Source organism: Labrus bergylta, chromosome 18, assembly GCF_963930695.1.
Source record: "Labrus bergylta chromosome 18, fLabBer1.1, whole genome shotgun sequence".
Lineage (NCBI taxonomy): Eukaryota > Metazoa > Chordata > Actinopteri > Labriformes > Labridae > Labrus > Labrus bergylta.
Genome location: NC_089212.1, coordinates 5757254 through 5781367, shown reverse-complemented (window position 1 = coordinate 5781367; position 24114 = coordinate 5757254). Strand labels below are relative to the sequence as shown.

Sequence of the window (24114 nt, the reverse complement as noted above, 5' to 3'; positions counted from 1 at the left end):
TGAAGGCTTTACCTCCCATAGTACACTTGGAGACTGTAGGTACCACCAGCAGGCCTGCACTCCGGGACCGCAACGCTCTCGAGGGACAGTACGGCACTAGTAGCTCCTTCAGGTAGGATGGTGCCTGGCCATTTAGCGCTTTGTAGGTGAGAAGAAGTATCTTGAATTCTATTGTAGACTGTATAGGGAGCCAGTGCAGAGAAGCCAGGACAGGAGTGGTGTGGTCCCATTTCCTGGTTCTGGTCAGTACACGAGCTGCAGCGTTCTGGACCAGTTGAAGAGTCTTTAGAGATTTGCCAGAGCACCCTGACAAAAGAGAGTTACAATGATCCAGTCTGGAGGTAACAAATGCATGAACTAGTTTTTCTGCATCATTTTGCGACAGTATATTCCTGATCTTGGATATATTACGAAGGTGAAAATAGGCTGTTCTTGAAACTTGACTGATGTGAGAGCTAAAAGACATATCTTGATCAAAAAGAACTCCTAGATTCCTAACAGTGGTGCTAGATGCCAGGCTGATGTCACTAAGGACAGTTAAATCACTAGAAAAAGTCTCTCTGAGGTTCTTAGGGCCTAGCACAATAACTTCAGTATTGTCTGAGTTAAGTACATAATACAATCTTTCCCGGATTCTCCTGTGGGTCAGTTAAGGAGTAGGAACAGGCGACATTTGTGGTTGTATTGGCTGGAGGATTTTTGAAGAGATAGCCGTTGTTAGCATCATATTTTTTCTTTTTTCAAGACCTGTCAGTATCTGATGACAAATGTTTGGATTGGCTGAGTTGTTTAGTTTCACCTGGAGGAAATCAGCCAATAATAAGACATATTTGAATTGTTGAGAATAGCAAGATATCCATCCATCAATATATCCATTCATCCATCTTTATCTAGACAGGTAAAGGGTTGGGTTCCTCCTGTTTCAGAGATTTGACAAGTGGTCAGGGCCTCCTTTTCAGCATCCTACAATAAACTTTCCTACCCTCCAGGTAGGGTATTGTAGTACCCCTAACCCTAGGCCTAGCCCTTATGAACCAGCCTAAATAGTGTTCGTGGTGGCCAATCCATGACTGGCACAGAAATCCAATACCAAATCACAACTCAGGTTCAGATCGGGCAGACCATTCCTCCCAATTGCCCACTCCAAGTTTCTCCATGATTGCCCATGTGGGCGTTGAAGATTGATTCCTGAGATGGATTCCTTTTCAAGACGACCAGAGACTCAAAGAAGAGCTGCTAATTTGTGCTAATAAACAACAGTAACGTCTGACTTTCTTTGAATTGGAGTTGCAAAGATGCAATACTCTCACTCTTAGTTAGGACCCTCCCCTGGGACCAATTTGCTGTGGAAGACCCCACCAGGGGCTTGTGCCCTGGACAAGACAGCTCCCAGTTGCACAAGGACACACAAACCCCTCCACCACATTAAGTTGGCAACTCCTTAACAGGCAAGACATGCTTAGTGATTTGTAGGTTTGAAACCAGGCTTGAAATCTGAGTTCAAAGGCTAAGTGATTTACAACAGTAAGTAGTAGGACAACAAAGTGTGTCCTACAGAATTGGAATGATGGCCAACAGGAATACATTATCAGGACAAAAGCCTAGCTAGCTTACCAGCCACGTCATTGTCCCAGAATCAACATCAAGGTTTTCACGATGTAATGATCGGCCATCAGACGGTGCACTTTATGTAGCTTGTGTGCAACAGTATTGGAACTATCAAAAGCTTCACGCATTTCTGATCAATGTCTTCTTGCTTCAACTGCACCCTGATCATCAAAGTTGCCCAAATTACCCAAACAGGTGTTAAGAATTGTTAAAGTCCCTTATTGTTGTAATCAGGTGTCTAGGTTACAAGTTACATAAATTGTGAATCGATGTTGTATTGCCCCTCTGTGCTGTGGTTACCCATTTTAGAAAGCTGAGTATGACAACTGTGGACAAAAGGAATTCTCAGTTGGAAACCCTGAAATAGGATGGGGCTGTTTCCAGCACAAATCAAGGTGTGCAAAGACATCTTGTTAGTATGGCAACATCAAGAGACCCCCCCATTTCTAAACATAAGCTTTACAGGATCTGATACAAAATCAGATGTCAGCTTATATTTGATACATCGCTCCTGGGACATGAAATGGTTTCCACATGTGGATCTCAACCAACATGGAAACAAGAAAAAGGTTAAATGTGGACATTCTGCAGAGTTTTTTAGCATAGAGGAAGCTTGTTACCGGTTAAGGGCCTCGTTATGGGCATTGTGGGAAATAATGACCATGTGGACAGGAAGCAGGTAGCCCTAACAAGGACCTGCAGCAAACTGAATTTAAAAAAAGGATAACAAGCATCAGACACAAAGCTTCAGTCACCTCACACTACCTGTGTTCGCATTAGAAATACAGTCAACTCCCCTCAGGGCCTTTGTCACTGAATGGTTCATGTATTTATCAGGTCAAATAGAAAATAAATAAATGCTGAACTGGTTATTAAATTCTGGAGAAATTTGAGCAAATCAAAACAGTTTTACGTCTAAGCTTGACTTCACCTTGGGTCACTAACACTTATAGGTGGAAGAAAATATTGATACAGCAATTTATCCTCATCCATTACAGAATCACTGATGCCAAACAGCCAAATATCGATATTTCAATTTTAAAAAAGGGTGATAGACAGATTTCACTATACCAATTTTACTGAAAGTTTGACTGGAGATGAATGAGGGTAATGAGAACAGAGGTTAGTTGGTCATCGAAGAAGAAGAAGAAGTTCACAGCACAATAAAGGGAGAAGAATGGGACAAACCGGGACACTTGATACCAATAGTAGAGTTGAGGGTTATCAGTTATTATAAAGCACTGCAACCTTTAGTAAAGAAATGTCACAAGAAACAAGAAACAAGAAACAGCGTTAGCAAATTGTAAAGCAAGTTTATTTACAATCATGAGTAAAAAAAAATCTAATGTAAAATGAAATTTCTTGATCCTTGCTGCAAATATTTAAAATAAAAAAAGATACTCTTGGTCCATAAAGCTGCTTTGATACTTGAAAGTAATACTGACAGTAAATGCTGCGGACATCCATAGAAAGTACGGATTTGTTCTGATATAATAACGTGTAACCATTACAGTCCATGTGGTAAAGTAGCCTAAAGCTAATAATGTACATTCTCCTTCTGCTTGAATGCAGAAGTCTTGAGCACCAGAGGAGGTAGCATCAAGTAGAAAAGAGTATAAACATTATAAACAGAGTCATATATATGTGCATGTTACAATTTCATATTTCTGTACATTGTGTAAATCCCTCCACAGTCTCTGAGGTTCCAGACCCCACACAGCCAAACACAATCAGTCTTTTCTCTGTGTTGTCTCATTTGAGTCGCTCCTTTAGAGATGCTTGTTTCACACGCCATCAGATCAGTCAGAAATGTAAAAGCTAATTTCCTTCCTTCCTTCCTTCCCTCGAACCACATATTTTGGGGTCTTAATGATTATCAAATATATAGAGATTTGGAATTGCTCGGGTAGATTGCTTGAGCCAGCAACCATGAAACAGGCTGTAGTGGCTGCAACATAATATGTGCAGAAAAAAATATAAGTACGTTAAGTCGAGCTTGTTTTGTTACTGACAAACTAAAGTTGTTATTGTCTGTGTCTGAAAAACGTAAGTGCCTTTCTGTTTTGGGTAGACAGCCTCTGTACATGGGGCGCGCAACATTACTGCTAGGCTATCTGCGCTCCCAAAATAAAGACGTTTTATTGAAACTAAAAACAGCTGTACTGTACATCTCTCTCTTGAAAGCCACCAGACAGTAACTCATCTGCCTTAGTCTGTCCATTTGTTTGTCGTATAACAAACTGTGTCGGTGTTTTTATTATAAATGTCGATCCAACACAATATATATTGCTTAAAACAATGTTTCATCTAACTCTATTGAGGCGACAGTAGACTAACAACTCCTGTGGCTTGCAAGGTTTTTGTCAGATGAATCTGGTGGCTTTGCAGAGACAAAAGAAATAGCTGCTTTTAGTTTGAAAATCATCTTATCCCTTTAAGAAAATGGTAATTTTTTTAAGTGTCTTTTTTGTAATGTTGGAAAAATTACAATCTGTCCCCATTTGTGGCATATTGGAAGCACTTTAATTCAACACTGTTCCCACTAAGGAAAAGTTTGCTGCCAATTTGTTCTGTAGAGATTCACTGGAGCTATCCAAAACTTTTTGTACGATTAAGTTAAGACCCCAAAATATGTTCAAGTAAGGCCTAAGTTAAAAAATGTGGAATAATAAAAAATAATTCAAAGAAGGGAGATGATCATTTTATATCCGATATATTCCCTAACCTTACATTAAAACATTTTAATGTTTAACTTTTGAATCAGTTCTTTCATGATGCACAGAGATGCAGTTATCAGCTGCCACTGTGATGCTGAAACCGCTACAAGCTAATCAGACTCTCCTCCTCTTCCTCCGCCTCCACAGTATCGACAGCCTCGACGTCAGCTGGGGAAAAGATCTGTGCCGGAGGAGCTGGGGGCGGGTCGGTGGGGCAGCTGCGGACCGGCTGTTTGATTGGCTGGTTGACGGGGTGATAGACGAAGCAGTAGGATCCGGGCTGACAGCTGTTCTTTACACTGACGGCCAACTCTGTGGGGGCCAGGGGCCGCTGAGCACCATCCGTGTACACACTGAGCATGTAATCGTCTGAGGGAAGAAATCATCATGTTACCAAGGGACAGCTTTAATAAGAGTGCCATGGAAACGCCATCCAAAGAACAATTTATTTACTTAAGACCACTCCACTGAAACACTTCTTTTTATAGATCTAGAGTTTAGGATTCATACAGTCATGGAAAAACTAGAAAGACACAATATTTTTAAGTCCAACATTGATATTGTTATTTTAGAAAATGTCAAAGTAATTTACTTAATGCAGATGAGTTTGTGTAGTAATAACGTTATTTTATTTACTGTTATAAATCTGTAATTTACTGTGTTGGTTTGTTGAACTTTACAAAATGTTTAACTTGAGGTACTGAATCTATAGAATATCTTGGATTGATTATGGATTATTCTGTTGATTTTCTTTCTCCATTAATCAATCGATGGTTTCAATTTGAAATAATAACTGACTTAAACAGCACACAAATGTTGCAAGTCATTCGCTGAATAAATAAGTGAAACAACAAGTGACAGTTATCTTTCACCTTGCTCAAAGCGAGCGGCACATTGCTCAGCGAGCTCCTCGATGGTCGTGGTCGGGAGGACGCCCAGAGTCTTTGAGTTGGTTCCAACTTCAGGACAACACACTGTCAAAAAGTCCTGTACAACACATGCACACACACACAAGCACCCACAGACACACACACAAAAAAGCACACAAAAGTTACACAAGTTAACCTCATGTTCACAGCACTGCTTGTTTGCCTTTGCGATCGTTTTTCAGTCGGACACTTCTGTACTTTTCCAAACAGAAGCTGTAAACTTTGTGAATCTAAAAACTGTTTATTTTTCTTAATGTACTTTTTTTTTTTAATGCAAAGACCGAAAATGTAACATATTTATTAGGAAACATACACATTAAACAAGGGAAGTTAAGGAACAAGACATTCAGACAAGTGCCTCTAAAAGTTACATGTTTTGTTGTTTTCTTTCAAGGAATCTTAAAAAGATTCTTGTTGCAGCTCGTAATTGTTTTAAATAAATCATGCAGAAGATGGTGTTAAGTTCAGTTATGACTTCATAGTATCCCAAGAGCCTCCTATCTCTCCTTGCAACAACAACCAATAACCCCAGTCTGCCTCTCTGCTGCCATTATTACACCTTTTATTTTATTACACGATTTAATTAATTTAGTTTTACTGATTTTTAACAGCTAATGTGTTGTCTTTTTGTAATAATATTTAGATTACACAATGTTATTTCAGCCACAGATAATACTAATACTTAAGACTTAATCTTAATGTTTCTCATGTTTTGTGTGTGTATGTGTGTGTACCCGCACAGATCCCTGGTTCATGCGCTCCTGGTTGAGCGTGCGTCGTCTCTCCCAGCGGTGGATGGAGTCCTGCACCTCTCTGCTGAGCTGCCGCGTCGCTGACCTCTGCTGGTCAAACGTCTTTATGTGCTCCAGAGCTCCATACGTGGTTGTCAGATAATAAGATCCTGAACACACACACGCACACACACACACACACACACACACACACACACACACACACACACACACACACAGAGGGCATGATCAATAACAGCAACAGAAGAAAAGTATGGACTGTGCTTTAAAGTAACATGTGCACTGTGTGTGTGTACCTTCTCCCAGTGCTAAAGACGGATCCATCAGCTCCATCATGTACTCCACGTCCATCTGCAGGGCGGACAGATTACATCTGGCCAGGACGTACATCATTACTGGCAGGAAGTCATCAGCACCATGGGCCCGCCCTAAACACACACACACACACACACACACACACACACACACACACACACACACACACACACACACACACACACACACACACACACACACACACAAACACACAAATACACACAAATAAATATTTTGACAGTGAAAACTCTGGAGAGATTTAGATTTGAGATGGAGAAGTTTTATTATGTTGTGTACTTGGCTCAAAGTTTCAACATGCAGACCAGCACTCAGTGTGTTAGAGGTTGTAAATGGCTTTTGTTTTCAATATTAAATAACTGTTTTTGTCACATTGTAACTGTAAGAATATTATTTCAGTACCAAATAGCTCCACAAAGTGGTGCCTGCTTTATGTTTTAGATCTGTGACAGTGAAAGTAGTTACACTCTGACACCATCTCATGTTAGCTCAGTGAATATAGTGCATAGTTCATTCTGTAAAGCACTTTAAACTGCTCAGTGTATGAAAGGGGCTTTATGGATGAACTTGTGTTGCCTTTCTGTTTCCCTCACTCTAGAGGGATAATGAAGGCTATAAGAAGAGCACCAGGGGTTTGAGGTCTTGGAGGTTCTGAAGGTTCTGACCTGGGCTGCTGACAGCCATGGAGTCGTAGATGATCTTGCAGGCCTTCAGCAGCATCTCGATCTTCTTTTGCGGAGAATATTCCAGATGGAGGTTGTTCAGTTTGATGTTGATCTTCTCCATCGCAGAGGCCTCGGGGACGGCTGTGGTTATTCCCAAAGCGGTGGTGGTGCTGCCGAGGACTACAGACTGACACACAACAATTAGTACACCGGTAACTTATAATGTTTTATTGTTCACTATGAAAGTCCAGCAGGCCTACCTGGTTCTGTGCCAGTTGTTTGAGGCTGCTGTTGTTATTGTGAAGTTTCTCCAGACTCTGATAAATCGGCTCCCTCAGTGGCTTCAGGACACTCTTACACATCGCTGCTTCTGCAATACTCTCTGCGGAAACACAAGTATCCAGTCAAATGTCATAGTTTTCCAAACAACTTCCCCTTAGCCTGATGAAGGAGATTTTGAGAAACTATTGGCAGGACATCTCAAACTGCAAACAAGGTCAGTGATGATGACATCAATGTTTTCTTAACAAAAGCTATTTGAAAATCTGTGTTGACAATATCCACCAATGGGCGTCGAAATCCTTGTTTTTGTTTTAATTAATACATTTTCTAGCCATTGTAATGAACCCCACTGCATAATACATAAACTGTTGTGATTGGGCTCGACAGGAAATTAGACAGGACGTAAAATATCCATATGAGAATGAAGCAAAATGAACATGAGCTGTCAGATTTGTTTTGTTTCTCCAGGATGCAATTAAGAAGTGTCCGTTAGATTGTCCCATGCCTGAGAAATGCCAACACATTTCAAAAAACCATCTCCCGACCTTTTGGTACACAGACTCGCTGTCAGAGCTTTGGAGTTCTTCTTAACACCAAAACAGAGGTTTTGAATTGATCAGAGTTCCTCTCACATTTTTCAAAAGCTCCTTTACAGCCACAGTAGATATCAACATCAGTTTGTACAGGTGTATTATCCGAACATTTATGTGAGAAATATGCAAGGGGAATTTGAATTCCACTTAATTCTAAGAATACATGTGGAAAAAAAAGTGCTTAAAAAGTATTAAATAAAAGATAAAAGAGTTGAAAAGTTACCCAGTTTGTCCTGTGCATACTGATGCTGCGGCTCCAGCATTGCTTGCAGCTCTGTACTCTGCAGCAGGTAACTCTTCAGCTGAGTCACCATCTGTCTGATCTCCTGCAGCAGCTCGGTGGAGGAGGAGTGGTTCGACATGGTCTCCAGGGTGAACGCACGGTGCTCTTTGACCTTAAAATGAAAAGTATGAACATTAAACATAAAAACAAAATCCACATAAATCCGCTGAGTGCTCATCCTCAATCTCCAAATCCGATGACTGTACCCACCAGGTTTCCAAAGTAGCTCAGAGGGTCCCTGGTGAGCTCCACGATGCGTTGTGTCAGGCGGCGGTCGTGGCTGATGAGGCCCGTGAGGACGGTGGAGAGGCGATGTCGAGCTCGGTCCAACATGACGGTGGTGGGAGTTCTCTTGACGGTCACTTTGGGGCTGCGGCTCTCTGCAGTGCGGCTAAAAGGAAAACATTAGTATTTCTTCAGCCCCTTAAATATCTAAAGATGATTTGTAACACTCACTGCCACAGTGTTTGATTGAGCAACACTTTGAGAGTCATCTAAATATAGAAACATTCTGCGATACATGACTTGTGACTGAGAGTACTTTGCTCTACATGGTGGTACAAATTGATTCAGAGAGTGAGTCTCTGTGCAGAGAAGTGGTGTGACGCAGAGATCTGTATGAGCAGCTAAAAACATTTATATGGTTTGAACTTTGTGCAAACTTCCTTTTTAGCTATTTATAAATGCTAAGCTACCTTGCACGTTCAGATATTTTGCATGCATGGCAACAAGTTTTTAGTTTCTGTACAAAGAATGTGTTTCCATTTATGTTTAAGCAAGTAGAGAAATCTTTTGATTTAACTTTGCATCATCTTGACATACTGTAAATAAATATCTAGCAAAAACATTATACATTAGAATTACATCTTTGGTGTTTATTTTATCTGATTCAGAATAAAAAAGAGTTTCATCTACACAGAGATGTGGAATGATGTGGGGGAGTGGGACGCAAATACGGATCCTGGGTCTCTTAAATGTATTCCAGAGGGATAACCACTAAAATCACAAGTGGGGGTGGGGTGACCAAAATAGTTACAATCCAAATAAATATGCTCCCTTTGCTGAGATGATGGGAAACTAAACCACCTCTGCCGAGCAGCTGATAAGAAACTAGATTCAAGGGAAACAACACAAACTCACTACAGCTGAGACACAAACAGGCCCGTGTTTATAAAGAAACCAAAAAGGCTGGGTCAGATATTCCCAGCACCAACAGACTACACTTTGTAGAGCTGCTGGAGACAAAGCAAGTCAAGTGGTGTTTACGTAGAATCACACACTTCTAAAAGACCCAGGAAACACAGAGAGAAGCTCTCAAAATCTCTGATGGTGAGTCAGCACAGAGTCGCTGCAACTCAAGGGGATATATAAACTTAACACACCTGGAACAAATCAGACACACACACACCTGACACTTTTCAGTTCCTCTTACTTAAGTATAACTTTTACATAATTTCACACAGCTGTGTGAAAGCTTTTGCGTAACGCCCCAGTTTTTCCCCCATGAGAGTTCACGTGATACAATTGGCTGCTCTGTGACCTTACGAGTAGTCTCTCCCAGCATCACAGGTCTCTTCTTTGATATTTCCTCACTCCTCGATATTCATGTGTAGTTCCAGACTCACCATCTTCACCCTCCCCCCTGCACGCACGTCTTAGTGATCTTTTTCTCTGTAACTCTATTGTCCTCTGTCTATTCTGACACTCTTCTTCCTCTTGGTGTCTTTTTTGTGCATCCACACAGTCACATGATTTACAGAGCCATGATTCATTACAGCGCTATGAAGTAAGTAAGTGTATGTGCAGTAAACTCTAAAGCATCTACACCTAAAAAGAGAGTCTGCATGACAATTTGTTAAGGATTTGATTAAAGAATATACATATTTGATCTAACTGGAGCTGCAAATGTTAGCATACTGCAAAGAGACTTATAATTTTATTCTGGTTAATCTGGAGCAATGTCATAACCTTTTTTTTTAAATCATTTTTGTAGGGGCATTGTTATTTAGTCTTTTAAAATTTTTACTTATTTTCATTCTTTAATTTTCCCATTTTGTTGTACTGCTATAATTGTATTTCTTCTAAATTTGATCCATGTATTGTTCATCTGTATGCTTATAGCTATGTATAGCAATATGTGCTGCATGTTTATTTTTGATTCGAGTGGAAGCAACTGAATGTGTGGCGGCACTTTGAGTTCAAGACAAATCTACTCAAGCGGACAATGAAGTGTATCATGTGTTTGTATAGAACTTGTTTATTCATTTATTTTGGTTGTGTTGTTGCATTTCAATGTAACACATTTTTTGATGGTACACTTTACAGTAACTTTTGGAGATGCATCTTTTTGCACCCTTTAAAAATGAAGGATGGATTATAACGATATATACTCAATACATGTCTCAGAATTTAACACTATAGGAAACCTTATTTGATAGTTATATAAAGTAGGTTCAATTAGTGAAACAGAAAGGGTAAATAAATGCTTTTCCGACTTGTGTTTGTGTGCACCATTAACTGTATATTAATATGGACAAAACATCTCCTCCTGTTGTACAAAAGTGAAGTCAAGATAACCCCGTGATAGTCACTGATATATTGCGCTGGTGACGTAATTTAGAGCGTGTCGTGCACAGATTGGAGCTGGTAGAACCAAAACACCCATATAACATATTGATAACCTGACCCTCGGGTCAGTGCGATTCTTGTGCCAGTTTGAAGCAGACTGTCGATCATGACGTTACATCTGCTCTATTTTGCATCAAATAACTAATTTAAACTTCACTTTTCAGAAGAATTAAGGACATACATTTAGTGTGGTAATAATTAACAATTAATTTGGAACTGACAAAAATGTATGTGACATGTATGTGACAACTTGAGGCAGAGATCTAAATATTTTGGCTTCACTCCCGGGCCGCTGTTTCTCTGTCCATCTTAATATACAGTCTATGTTGTGAACATGTACTTTATGCCAGCTTTGTTTAAATCAGTTCTCTAGTTGGGCCATCCCAGGTAAGTATTCTGGACCCACTCCCAGCTAAAGCGGCATAGCAACAGTAACTACGGAAGGCAGAGCTCAGAAACACTCAGTCTCTCTATGCCAGCCAATCCAGGCTCACCTGTGGTTCTGCTCCTGCTCCTGGTTCTGCTCTCCTTCTTCCTCTGTGCTGCTGGTGGAGCAGGAGTCAGGGTCTGTTCCGAGCACAGCTCCCCCCTGTGGTGAGTACAGGGACACATCTGGGCGCCGTGCTGAGGGGGGCGGGGGGACTCTCATCCCGGCGCTCTGATTGGTTGATCCTCCTCCTGCCTGGTTGGGCTGCACAGGTGCTTCTGGTGAGGATGGTTTCCTCCTGGGTGGAGGGACTGGACGGGACGGTTTCTTGATTAATGGTGGACACGTTGAGCTGGGTTTGTTTTTGTCTTCCTCTTTATTTTGCTGCTTCTCATCCTCTCTTTTCCCCTCCTCCTCCTCTTTCTGTTGGCCACTGATCTCATGTTCAACACCCTCACTCTGCAGACCTGATTTACTTCCCATTTTCGCCTCTCCTCTCTCTCCTCCCTCCTCTCCCTCTGTTTTCTTTGCAGGATTTTGTCCCTTCTCTCTCTCCCTCCCCTCGGCCACATCTCGGTCGGTGCTCTTCTTTGAGGAGGTGCGACGGAGAGGAGCAGGAGGCAGAGGAGGAGCAGCTCGGCTCTGCAGCGGGACGGGAGGCCGTGACGGAGGAGGTGATGTTGACATTGACTTCCTCTCTTCTTTCTCCCCTACTCCTCCCCTTCCTTCCTCTTTTCTCTCAGCTGCTGTGTTTACAGATGACGAGGTGTTAGGCGGAGATGAGAAGAGGAGTCCAACCCCAGACCCTGAGCTCAGACTGGGGGGTCTAGGTGGGGGGCGTTTGTATTTTATCTCCATGTTTGGCATGTTTTTAGTCTGACTGTTGGCCTCTGTGCTGACTTTCTCTGGAGCGTCTCCGTTCTGCATGGAGACGGGGATGTTCTGACTGGTGATGATCTCAGGTTTAGAGATAGATGGGGGGTTCAGGTCTTTGTTGGGGGTCTCCTCTACAGTCACCGGGTTTACATACAAGAACAGGTCGTTGTGGTTCTGATCCAAATCCAGATCCTGGTTCTTTGCCTGCTGGTGCAGATCAGACGTCCAGAAATCTGCAAGACATGCAGTTAGTGTTAGAAAAGTTTCTTTGTACTCATTATCCGCGTTTATCACTCAATACTGACTCTTTTGTTTGACCTGTGAGTCTCTCTTGTATTGAGATTATTTCATTTGTTGAATCTTTAATGTAAGCTTGATGGATCTCTTCTGACCTGACAATCTGACAGACAGCTTAAAAGATATTTTTCTCTGAACGTCTTTTGAGATTTGACCCATATCGACTACCTCAAAACACCAGGAGCACTGTCGTTGGATTTGCATCTTTTTTTTTTTTTTTTTTTGTCTTTTCTTCTTCTGTGTTTTTAACTGCATTGTAATTGCAATTGCAGCGTTTTTCAGCATGTTCTTTCATCTGAAGCGTGTTTTAATTTTTTGGACTTATGCATGTGTGTTTGAATTTGCATCTTATCTGAATTGGCTGCATGTTGTTCTAAATCACTTTGGCCGGTGCAGGATTGTTGTCCTAGCTGTCCATCTTATAAAACAGGCCTGGATACAGCATTAAGAGATGTCTTTTCATTCCTATTAAAGTTGAGAAAGTTGAAACTTGTTTGGTTGGTGGATTTGGCTAGCTGTTTCCCTCTTCTTTCAGATTTCATCTAAGATTTTGTTTAAAGAGTAAAACAGTCTAAAGAGACACAGATTTCAACTCTTTAGTCCCACACACCTTTCTAACTTGTTAACGTTGTGATGAGAACACTACACATCCTATATGCCAAATAAATCTTGATTTGCTTTATTTTCTTGCTCTTTTTATATGAACAGTGACTGTCTGTATCTTTTCTATTTTGGATGTGTTCATTCATGCTGTCATACTTTTAAATGTATCCCCCCCCCACCTCCATGCACTAACAACATAGATTTATATACCTGCTCCCATAGTGGAGATGACCTCCAGCTCCTTTCTGTTGGTTGCCGTGGTAATAGCCTGCGGTAACCTCAATGGGATGGCAAGGATGTCCCTGAACGGCGGATCCAAACATAAAAAGCAAGCATTAGGTTTACACAGAGAGATGATGCTCTTATGGGGTGTGCATGTTTAATGTTTAATATGTATGTTGTGTTTGTATTTATGTTGAATCATTGTCCATGTATGTGTGTAAGTATGGTTATTTAATCATATGCATGCTTGAGTGTTTATATTTGAGTTTGCACAAGCTATAATCATATTTTATAGTTATGTAGTACATGTGTGTTAGTAAGCGTTACCTGCTGGCAAAGTAAAAGGAGATCAGTTTGAAGATGTCGTCATCAAAAACCAGACTGGAGCCATCTAGGTGGATATCTGAGACGGGAAAACAAATCTCTCACAAACAGCTTATAATCACTCAATCATGCAAATGTTGCATTTTGTAATTCGTATAGCTCTCTGAGCCAGAAGCTGCACATGCGTGTAACACGTACATGTTTTGTGCTGTTTGACCCGCAGGTTGTTAACAAGTGGCGCCCCCTCTTCATCAGGCAGCCGCACCGATAGGGTCATGGCCTCACGCTCTGCGCCGTGAACCAGGAACGCCTGAAACATGAGCGATCAGGTCAGGCTGGAAAGCATGAGTTTCACATATATACTTAAAGTATTTAATATTTATATGTATGTATGTTCATACCCCTCATGATGAGCAGCAGCAAAACAACACACTACTCTCTATTCAAGTTCAACCATTATTGCTTTGAATGGAGATTTACTGTACATCTTCAGTCAGGGGCATATGCAACTTTTTTTTTTAATTGAACTGCAGAGCCAATCATAGTGCAGGATTTTGGGGTGGCTACTCCAATGCTGCCCTGCTGGATCCAAACCCAGGATCCACCCCTGTCTGCAGCCGCCAGTATTTTGTGTTGTTATCATACAACACTTTATTAACTAATTCTCTTTTATCAGGTCTTTTTTACTTTGCAAAACCACTGTTTTTTGTGTTGTGTGTGTGCATGTGTGTGTGTGTGTGTGTGTGTCTCACCCCTGCTGTCTCTTTCTCCAGCATACTTGTGATTTTCTCTTGGCTGAGTCCTTTGTGCTGCCACACCGAGGCGCTCCCAACCAACCGATCTATCAGACTTAAATTGCTTGGAGTTTGGGAAGATGATTGGATGACAGGGGGAGAAGGTGGAGCAGGTGATGGGGAGGACGAGATAGCTGGTGATAATATAAGAGGAAGGAGAGGAGGAGGAGTAGAGGGGGTCAGCTCGGAGGAGAGACTCGGCTGAAGAGGGGACAGGGGTGACGGCGATGCCGGAATTGGGGAGAGAGGAGGAGGAAGAGATGGAGGAGGAAGGTTGGATGAAGTAGGGGAAGGTGTAGGAATGGAGGGAGGAGGAAGGGGAGGTCTGGAGGCAGGAGGGAGGGATGGAGGAGTGGACGGAATGGACAAAGGTGGAGGAGAACTGGTGGGGAGCTGGGAGGGTTTGGGCGTAGGAGGAGGAGGAGGAGGCGGTTTGGGTCGACATGGCCGGGCAGGAGGGAGGGAGGAGGGCAGGGAAGGTGGAGAGAGGGGGGAAGATAGAGGGAGGGGGGAAGATGGAGGGACAGAGGCGATAGAAGTGATTGATGGAGTGTCGAGAGGTCCTGTCAGAGGGCTTGCATGGCTGCAAAGAAAAAACAAACTAAAGGTCAGAGATAATAACACACTTTGAAGATTGTCTGCTTTGAGAAACAAGCATCAAGTCTGCAGAACTTTATCTTTCTAACCAGTCGCACATACTGGAGTTCATGTTCACCCTCTGCACTGCATGCATTTTGTGACACATGATGAGGTCCAACAACGGGAATAATTGACACCATTGTTAGGAAGATCAGTACCCATGACTGTGCTGGATTGTTTTGCAACAGAACTGCACATAAGTGGGAAAAGGGGAAACACTTTCTGGGGATAGAAAAAACCTTTTTCATCCTAATTGTGAGAAATTATAATCTCTGAGAATCTGAGAATGCATTATTAGCTGCTGTTTTATGCAGATATTTGTTGACAGACATTAGTTAAAGCTAAACTGTTACAAGATGACTGCTAATAAGTGTCAGGATTGCACTACAGCGGAGCCCCTTTCTGCTTCGTTTGCTCACCAAACACTGTTTTCCTGCATACATCAAAAGCCTGCTGAAACAATGGAGGGCGAAACTCTTCATACTGCAAATGAAAGTCAGAAGACTTCAGATGACAGAATCCAGTCCCTCACATGAACATGCTGATTAAAAAAGCAGAATCTGTTCATTGAGATGACATGTTAAAGTGAGTATCCAAGAGACGGTTAGCTTCAGTGGAGGTGCTAAAAACTCACATGTTGCTCGATTTCAAAACTAATACATGTTCTCCTTACAATTGGAGTCTGGTGGTCGACCATATTTACATTTATTATTTGACTCTTACATTCTACATCTATTTAATTTCTGCATGCATCTTGTGGTCTCATGTCGTTTTATTAGGATTTTGTGGACTTTTACCTTGAGGAACAAGTGGCTCAAGCACCCAACAATGCTGCATTAATCAGTTTAAGACCCCAGGTGAAAATGACTCCATCCACTAAATTAAGATGATGATTACAGGTTGCTATTTGCTAAGACATCAGCAGCATTCTGCTTTGTAGACTCAGTAGTGTTGACCACATCAGGACATGGGAGCAGACTTTGGTTTTATGCAGAAAACTGACACAGGGATTGAAATCATAGCAGGCCTTTATCCAATCAAAGAACCCCACTGTCTTACAATGACTTGAATCATCTCTATAAAGACTTTTCCTTAGTTTGATGTTCAGTGATTTTTTTTAAAACAAGAACCAATACATGACTAAACTTCTGGGATGTCATGTAAAGCACATGCAAAAAAAAGTGAAAAAAAGTTTTCCCCCGATGTGTTTGGGGGAAATATTCCCAGCTGCATGTGTTGAACAGCCTGAACAGATGATGTCCACGCTTTAGGGTCTTTTTCTGGTAATCCAAGAATTCATTCAGGTTTTTAGAAACTCCACTCAGCCTGCATGTTAGGGCATAAACACTTTGAATCTGAACTAAATTCACCCATTTTTTACCAACTTTTTATTTGCGTTGCCTTGAATTGAAGAATGACAAATGATAGTTAAACTTCTGTAATCTGTCCATGGATTTAAATAATGCAGTTAAATATTATGAACGGCAATCCACATCTCTCTAAAGTGTAGTTCACAAGCAGACATTATGCAATGTAAGTGTGTGTTTTTTAAGATTTATTTCTGGGCTTTTATGTGGGGAAAGGAGCCACATGTCGGATTCCAACACGGGCAGGCTGCTTTGAGGACAGTAGCCTCTGTACATGGGGTGCGTGAACTAATCACTAGACCACCAGCACTCTTAATATATTTCACATCTTTGATGAAATGTCACAATGTTGTTGTATTTTTGCTGAAAAAGCACACCAGGTTCTTGAAAGTTGAAAGAGAAATCCATGTATGTAACCGAATTAAAGAAAGTAGTAGTGGCAACCTTTAAATCTTGTAGACTCAAAGAGAAGATGTACTTTGTCCAAAGTCATAATTCAAAATTCCAACAAAAGGAAATGCGAGGCATTGAAGTACAAAAGAGCTACAAGCAGCTTGATATAACACAGCCCAATAAAATGATTTTAACTTAAGTCCGGCCTCTGACAAGGCAAATAACAAACAATAAAAATACCTGGAGTGGCCAATCAGATTTCAATGGGGACAAAGGCCTCCTAATCAGCCAGGCCCTGGCCAAGGCCACACGACCCTTAGGACAAGGCCCTGCACATAATATTAGTGTAACACAGAGGGTCCTTTTTGTCTTTTTACAGATGATGTTCTTCACAAACATTTATGCCACAGTATTTATCATGAATCTTCTTCAGGATTAAAGTAAGGTTTTCTCTAGACGATACAAGCGATAGATGACGGATGTCTTAAGAATGATGTCACATTAATGAAAACCCCGCAGAGGTCTGGTGGTTTAACTTGAAATACCTCAGAAATCTAATCAGCACTGCAGGAAATGCATCTTGTTCACTTTCACATTCGATGTGTGATATTCCCATACTGCTTTTTCAGACCATTTGTTCCTCTCTTGAAAGTTAAGCTGTGACATAAATAACTGTTAACTGTAAACAACTTTATGTTGCACCAGAAAGATGCATTGAGCTACGTGTTCCTTTTTGAGCTTCTGCTTTATCTCACTTTATCTACGTACAGCCCAGCCTTGTGTTTCAAAGAAATATTCTGTGAATGTGAGGAAATCTTAACGACTACAGAGTGAGTCCTGTGTGGATGCCACATGTGATGCTAACTCACAGGAAAGAGCAGAATAAGAGTCGGGTCAGCTGAATGTGGGATAGCAATGGAAACTGCAGAGCTCAGTAAAACACTCACTGCTCAGACAAACTGGAAAATATTGAGTTTGACAAATAATGAATTCAGATAGTTTTTATTTGTAATGTGAGCTGTGTTTGCACTCTGTCAGTTTTTATGCTACTTTATACTTCACTCAAATCTAAAGGGAAATATGCTTTTCACTCCATTACATTTATTTGACAGCTTAATTGTTTGATACTTTACAGTTCATTTGAAGAGTTTACATAAATAACTGACAAAATGTACGATAGTTTAAAAAAAAAATATGATGCTCTTTTGTGTCTCAATCAAACAAACCTTCATGAGAAAGTTAAAGTAAACTCCAGCGCTCAACAGAAAAATAAGATACATATTTCAATAACCCATTAGTGCATCATTGGATGTAATTTAATGATTACATAGTGTTTATTATCAGGTTAGAAATCTGCATAAGTTTTGCAATTGATTTGTTTTTGTAGGCTTGTACATATTAACCCCTCGGTTTACCAGATATGAGAGCAGTTATCAGGTCAACAAGTGTTGCAGTGATGGAAGCGGGAAGTGGTTCAGATAGAAGTGATTGTACCCGACCTAAAAAGCCTCTGCATGTTTCTAATAAGCTCCACGAGCAGAAACGTGCTCAAACTAGGATCAATATTGGAGATGAAGAGATAAAGGAGATAAAGTGAAGCTTCTGTGTCAGAGTCACATATTGCTCCTTTAATATTTACTGTTTAATCCTTGTACATAGAGAGCAAAGTTAAACTGAGAAAAATTCCTCATATTTGTGAAAATAACTGTCCAGTGAAGCTGATTCTGACAAGTTTGAATTTAGACAACTGTTGGACGCTCATAGAGGTCAGCTTGTGCCTCATTTCACAGCAAAGGGTAGAGAAAAGCCAAAATACTCAATATAGCCTATGAAAACATGTGTGTATCATTACTGTTTTTTAAATTCTATTCTCTCTTATTAATAATCCCACATCCCCTCAGAATAATCCTGTGACCCTTTAAATCAACCAAAACAAGCGAGCTGTTTAAAGAAGCGTAAACTAGTAACTACTAAAAGAAATAATCTGGGCTCGATATCTCTTAGGAAGATCAACTAAATACGTGTTCTGTAGTCATCCGCAACCAGCTTGGAGCTTCAGAGGAAATTCTGTCGGCGTAATCTGATCAGATATTTGATAACCTGCAAAATTAAATGTGTACAGATGCTGATGTCTGAAGAGCGTTTGTAGGTAATGTGATTAACACCTGGAAGGCCATTTTCATATATTTAAGAACTGACCAGAAATGTGTCCATACTGAGGTAACACGGGCGATACAAAGCATTTCTGTTTTCGGGACTTTCTGTTCTCACTCTTTAGTTCAGGATAAAAACTTATGAGCGATATTATCAGTAGCCCGCAAGAAAGCAATAACACGAAAACGGTCGCAGTCCAAACCTCAGACAGAGACTGGATGACAGATATGATGACTAATAGAGGCTTGAGACGTGATCTGCTGTCGTAAGTGTATTTCCATCAGGAACTGTGTTGTGTTGATTTTATATGTTAACTATAATCAGGCCCGCCCACAGAGGTGACTGGACTTCTCAAAGGTTTGGTGAATGGGCCCTCCACAGATGCCATTTAATAACTTCCATAGATGTGTGTTGGCTCAGCAGCGTTAGCACCGGCCTCCAGGCTAACATTCGCCTCCTCAGCCTGGCTCAGATCAGCTTCAGAGCTGACTGAAAATAAAAAGCTTGTCAGCAGATTGTTTGTTTGGGGTCACATGTCATAAAAGTCTTACTTTTCAGGCATCCTAACTCTCATACAGGTCTTGGCCTGGCAAAACACAGTCAAACATCACTGGCCTGATCGTTAAATTCAATGGACTGTCCAGAATGTAAACATTACAAAATAAAAGCCTCATCCCATTTTACGAATAGCAGGATTACATTTTGATACAGGCAACACAAAGTGAAATATGTCATTTTGCTGTGTTAATAAGTAATGGTGATTTTTTTTTTTTTTTGGGTAAAATAAATGGAACTTGTTGATTAAATTTGGGATGGATTATGTTTTACCTCACCTTAATGGGCCCAACAATGCAGCAGAAAGCCCTCTTATGGGCGGTCTTGACTATAATAAAGTTTAAAAAAGTATCTAAATGTAGCTTTACTCCCCTTATGAGCTTCTTTAAACATAGATACATTTATTATAATAACTAGAAAACAATTGTCAGGTTATATTTCAGTACCAGGGGGACAAAATAAATGTTTCTACTTTTGTATTTTTAAATTCAGGTGATAATCCTGGAGCACTGAATTCACAATTCCAATGCAATGGAGTATTTCTATACGGCAGGGCTCTAACATGAGTAAACAACCTGAATACCTGATCCAACCCCTGACTGTGTTGACCTAACTTGCTTTCGAAACCTTTCAAGCGAGGTTAACCTTAACCTAACCTTTAGAAAAAACACACATTCTTCAGAGACAAACACAACTGTGAAACAAAGCAAACACACAAGATACAATTCATCACAACCTATAATTAGCTTTTTAATCTGATGCTTTTATTCTGAAAGGCCTCAAACACTAAAGCAGTACTGACTCCTAAACATTGCACTCTAGATTTAAGTGTTGCCTTCATCTACACGGTGTGACACAACGTCCCACAACTTTGTCATAGGTTAACAAATAAAAAGGATCTGAAATTAGGTTTTTCTTTGGCATCTTGCACGTACTTTGTTCCCAGTTTAGGAACTCAAACTCTTAGGTGTGCACACTGAAAAGTCAAAGACTCTGACATGAATTATAACGGTCTGATCTGTCTTTCTCATGTAGCCACTCTCAACAACTCACATCCTCAAATACAAACTCTTCTTACTGTAACAACAAACTCTTTCTGCAACTAAAACCTCTCTCTTTGTGTGTTTCATGTGAAAGAAATGTAACTTGACTGGACAGCGTAAAGTCAGAACCTGGCATTTCAAAACCTCAAAGAAGCCATTGACCTATTTATTAGTCACTGAGTCATCACATCTGCTTTTCCTGCTCTGGCTGCCTGACTTTCGACCCCCTTCTTCCCCTCCTCCCCTCCATGATACTACACAACAACACCTACCCTTTTCCTTCACTAGTACTTATCACGCTCTGTATTTTCACATTATCACAGACCCATCATAAACTCACCCTGCGTCTGTAGAAACAACGCTGGCCTCCATCATATTTCCACAGACTGACTGTTCGACTTCTCTCTGTCACTCTGTCTGAGCTCCATTGAAAGCTCCGCCTCCTCTCTGCTCCACACTCCTCCTTGTTTTTTTTTCTCCTCTTCCTCCTGTTGATCTGTGTAGGACTGAATAAGGGAAAACTAAAAGGCAAAAGGAAAAAAAAATGTTTCTCTGAGTCAGCCCTCCCCTCTCTCTTGTTTCTGCCTGCACTTCCTGAGCCGATTGTGAGGCAGGAAGAGGCCGAGCTTTGGTCAGACTTCCCCTCCTCTCGGCTGTCTTTTCTTGTCTCTTGCACACAGTCTGACAACTTCTGTCAACATGCAATCAAACCTTCTTGTCCTGTAGCTTACTCTGTTTACAGTCAGTACTCTTTTCTTCAATAAGTAGATCAGATTTTCCCACTTTTGAGCACCAAAAAGGCTTTAAAATCCAACAGAAATATGACCCAATGGCCTACATTCAGCAGATGCTCTGTGAGTCTCCTCCTTTCCTTTTTCTCTCCCTCTCTCCCTCCCTCCTTTAAAGATTTCCAGATGCTCCCCCTTCAAACTGAGGAATGCACAACTTCATCTTCCCCTCCCCGCTGTCTCCCCTCTTCTCTCCCTGCCTTCCTCCTCACTCCTCCCCCTTTATGTTCACAAAACTGATTGTCTTGTCTTCCCTCCCCTCTCTGATTTCTTATCGTGTTTTAACATGATCTCTTCTTTCAGTGTTTAGTCTTCCCATTGATTAGATTACAGACGTTTATCTACCCTGAGAAGACTCAAAATCAAGTTGAAAGATTTCACCTGAAAGTTTGAACACAAAAAACAAGCTAACATATATTGGAGCAAAATAAATGTTTATCAGGGATTAACAATATTAAATCCTAAATCAGCTAACAAATAAAAAGCTGTCCTTTTTGCTTTATTTAAGTCCGCAAGCAAAGGTAGTGCTGAGGGAGATGCCTCACCTTCTATAATTAGAGGGGTTGTGGTTTAGCTCAGTTGCTGTAGGCAATCCCCTTGCGTGCAGAGGACACAGTCCTTGTCACATTGGTCCTGACGCAGTTTGATGCCTATCATCCCCCGTTTCGCTCTCCACACATTTCACTCTACAGCTTTACTAATAAAGGAAAATGGCATAAAAAAACAAGCTTATACAAATGTTTCAACTCAGGGTTTCCTTTTACTGAGATAAAATAAAAAGTTTAGAACCTAACCTCTGATGTTGCAAACATTAGCCGATGTCGATGTGCAAAAAAGTGCTGTGAGCCGAAATAAACATGTTTACAGCCAGATTCAAAAATGGCTTTGATCTGAATAGCTCGATGGTTTATTGATAAAAATGTTAGGCTAGGTGATTTTTTTTCCCATAACTTTTTCATGCATACATTTGCATTAAACAGGGGCGTGGCTAACCTGACTGACAGGTAGGTATGTTGTTGCTGTTTTTCAGGCTTAAGGCCCAACTCAGCATCACCGCTTTAACTGTTGCCAAATTGTTCAAAAGTTTGGCCATTATTAGCCTCACAAAATCGTTTCAGCAACCAATGGCTGACGTCACTGAGACTACAGTCATGTTTGATACAGGCATGTATCAAACATACATGTGTAGAACGCTGGTACCTATGATGTCTGCCCTCATCTTACCCTCAATGACCTTTACATACCTCCTGTGAGGTGATGTGACTCAACAGCAGGGAGCATGTCCTCTGCCCACAAACACACTGAGGAGTGGTGCAATATCTGTAAAAGAAAAGTATCATCATGACTTTATTTATCACCTCGAGCAACGTGTGAAACCAAGTGCTTTTGTTGAAATAACTTTTCATTAAATCTCAACTCATTTAAAACAATGTGTCGCCCTCCCCCCACTCTGTTCTGATATAGTGGTCCTGTTTACTGCAAAGCCCACAGATGTATATGGACATGCTGTGTGGTCAAGCATGCTGACTGTGCAGCTGCTTCCTGTGCAAACCATGTGTGATCACACATATTCTGCCTGCACACTCTCTCTCTGCTCATCTGAGCGTGACAAGTAGGTCTGAAGTTGTGTTCTGTCAGGAAAGTTACAACACTGAGCAACCACCGGAGGGAGCTAGGGTACAGAGCTTTACACTCAATAGTTACAGCTACAGAAGAGGACTAAAATAGAACAACAATGTCCACCACACACCATGAAACATGGTCAGTGTGTTTGTAGGTCCTCTGTGTCATCATAGGGGGGACTTGGCTCATTAACACAGAGCTAAATATACCAGAGGAGGCTAAAAAGGTGCAACAAAATCAAGTCTGACCCACAGACTAAATAGAAGAAGTCAAGCTCAGTTGACTTTCTCAAAATGTGTTTATGGTCTCAGTTGCTTTCTAAAAGTCTTCTTCAATACAGCCTGATGCTCATTATAGATGAAAAGAAACAGGGTTTGCTTCATAAAGTGGCTACCTCATGATTGAATAGTTTCTATTGTGTTGACATGACCAACTGTTATTGAAAACCTGTCTCTCTTTAGCTGCTCGTTGTTTACCCAGCAAGTTGCTAACTTTGTCGTTCTAAACTACTTTTTAAATTTGTTGTTGCTGAAATGTGTTGTCTATGTGTTTGTCTTATCCAAAGCGGTATTTGATACCGCTTTGGATAAGAGCGAATTTTGCACATCGTTAATAAAAAAGATTTGCTAAAGAAATTCTCAAATACTTTGAAAGTTGGGAGGAGTGATAGTTCACTGTGGCATCAGCAGTACGAGCAACCAGCTTCACATTACATATCGTTGTTTGATCCACTGTGAATATATATATATTATAATATTGATAGTACAGATTTAAAGATCCTCTCGGACAAGTTGATCATAGTTTGTTGATCCATATTAGTCAATGTTAAATACGGGTTAAAGTGTCCTAAAAAGCATTATTATCATTCTACGTTTTATTAAAGATTTCTGTTGGATCAGAGCTCTTCTTGGCAAGCCCACTGCACTTACTGTGCAAAAGTGATTAGTGGTATCTGTGTCAGATACAGGCCACCATATGCTGTGCCAGAAGCCTACTGTGCTGCCTCTGAATGCATTTCTAACCTGGACATTGTGCTCTCTGAAAACAGCCACTCGTCTCTGTTTTAGCTGCAATAGACCCTGAGCATTTGGTTTAGGTGATTCATTTGTTTACCAGCAGCAGGCTGATGGATTTGATGGTCTTTCAAAGTCCAAACTGACGACAATAAATGAGGGGGAATGAATGAGTGGAGCAGCTGTCTGTTAATATAGAGATCTTT

At 40.9% G+C, this 24114-nt stretch overlaps 1 protein-coding gene across 2 annotated transcripts; it reads right to left on the bottom strand.

Annotated features, from left to right (window-relative positions):
* Positions 1 to 2901: 2901 nt before the first annotated feature.
* On the bottom strand, positions 2902 to 21341 carry rin3 (Ras and Rab interactor 3). 2 transcript variants are annotated; one of them, XM_065966482.1, is made up of 14 exons: positions 20825 to 21341; positions 14292 to 14916; positions 13738 to 13849; positions 13543 to 13618; positions 13204 to 13295; positions 11285 to 12326; positions 8373 to 8553; positions 8103 to 8274; positions 7265 to 7386; positions 7005 to 7191; positions 6303 to 6434; positions 5995 to 6155; positions 5198 to 5312; positions 2902 to 4694 (listed from the first exon to the last, which is right to left on the bottom strand). In XM_065966482.1, the coding sequence occupies exons 1-14, from the start codon at positions 20857 to 20859 to the stop codon at positions 4429 to 4431; spliced, it is 3318 nt and encodes a 1105-aa protein (XP_065822554.1). In that variant the 5' UTR covers positions 20860 to 21341; the 3' UTR covers positions 2902 to 4428. The 2 variants fall into 2 exon arrangements, with proteins under 2 accessions (XP_065822554.1, XP_020511200.2); XM_020655544.3 differs by having other exon boundaries at positions 5989 to 6155; positions 20825 to 21340.
* Positions 21342 to 24114: the final 2773 nt, after the last annotated feature.

Coding starts and splice junctions, on each gene's coding strand:
- rin3 (XM_020655544.3), bottom strand. CDS start 20,859: ATGATGGAGGCCAGCGTTGTTTCTACAGACGCAGG. Junction 8,275..8,372: donor TGAGCTACTTTGGAAACCTG/GTGGGTACAGTC, acceptor TTTCATTTTAAG/GTCAAAGAGCACCGTGCGTT. Junction 5,313..5,988: donor TGAACCAGGGATCTGTGCGG/GTACACACACAT, acceptor TGTGTTGTACAG/GACTTTTTGACAGTGTGTTG.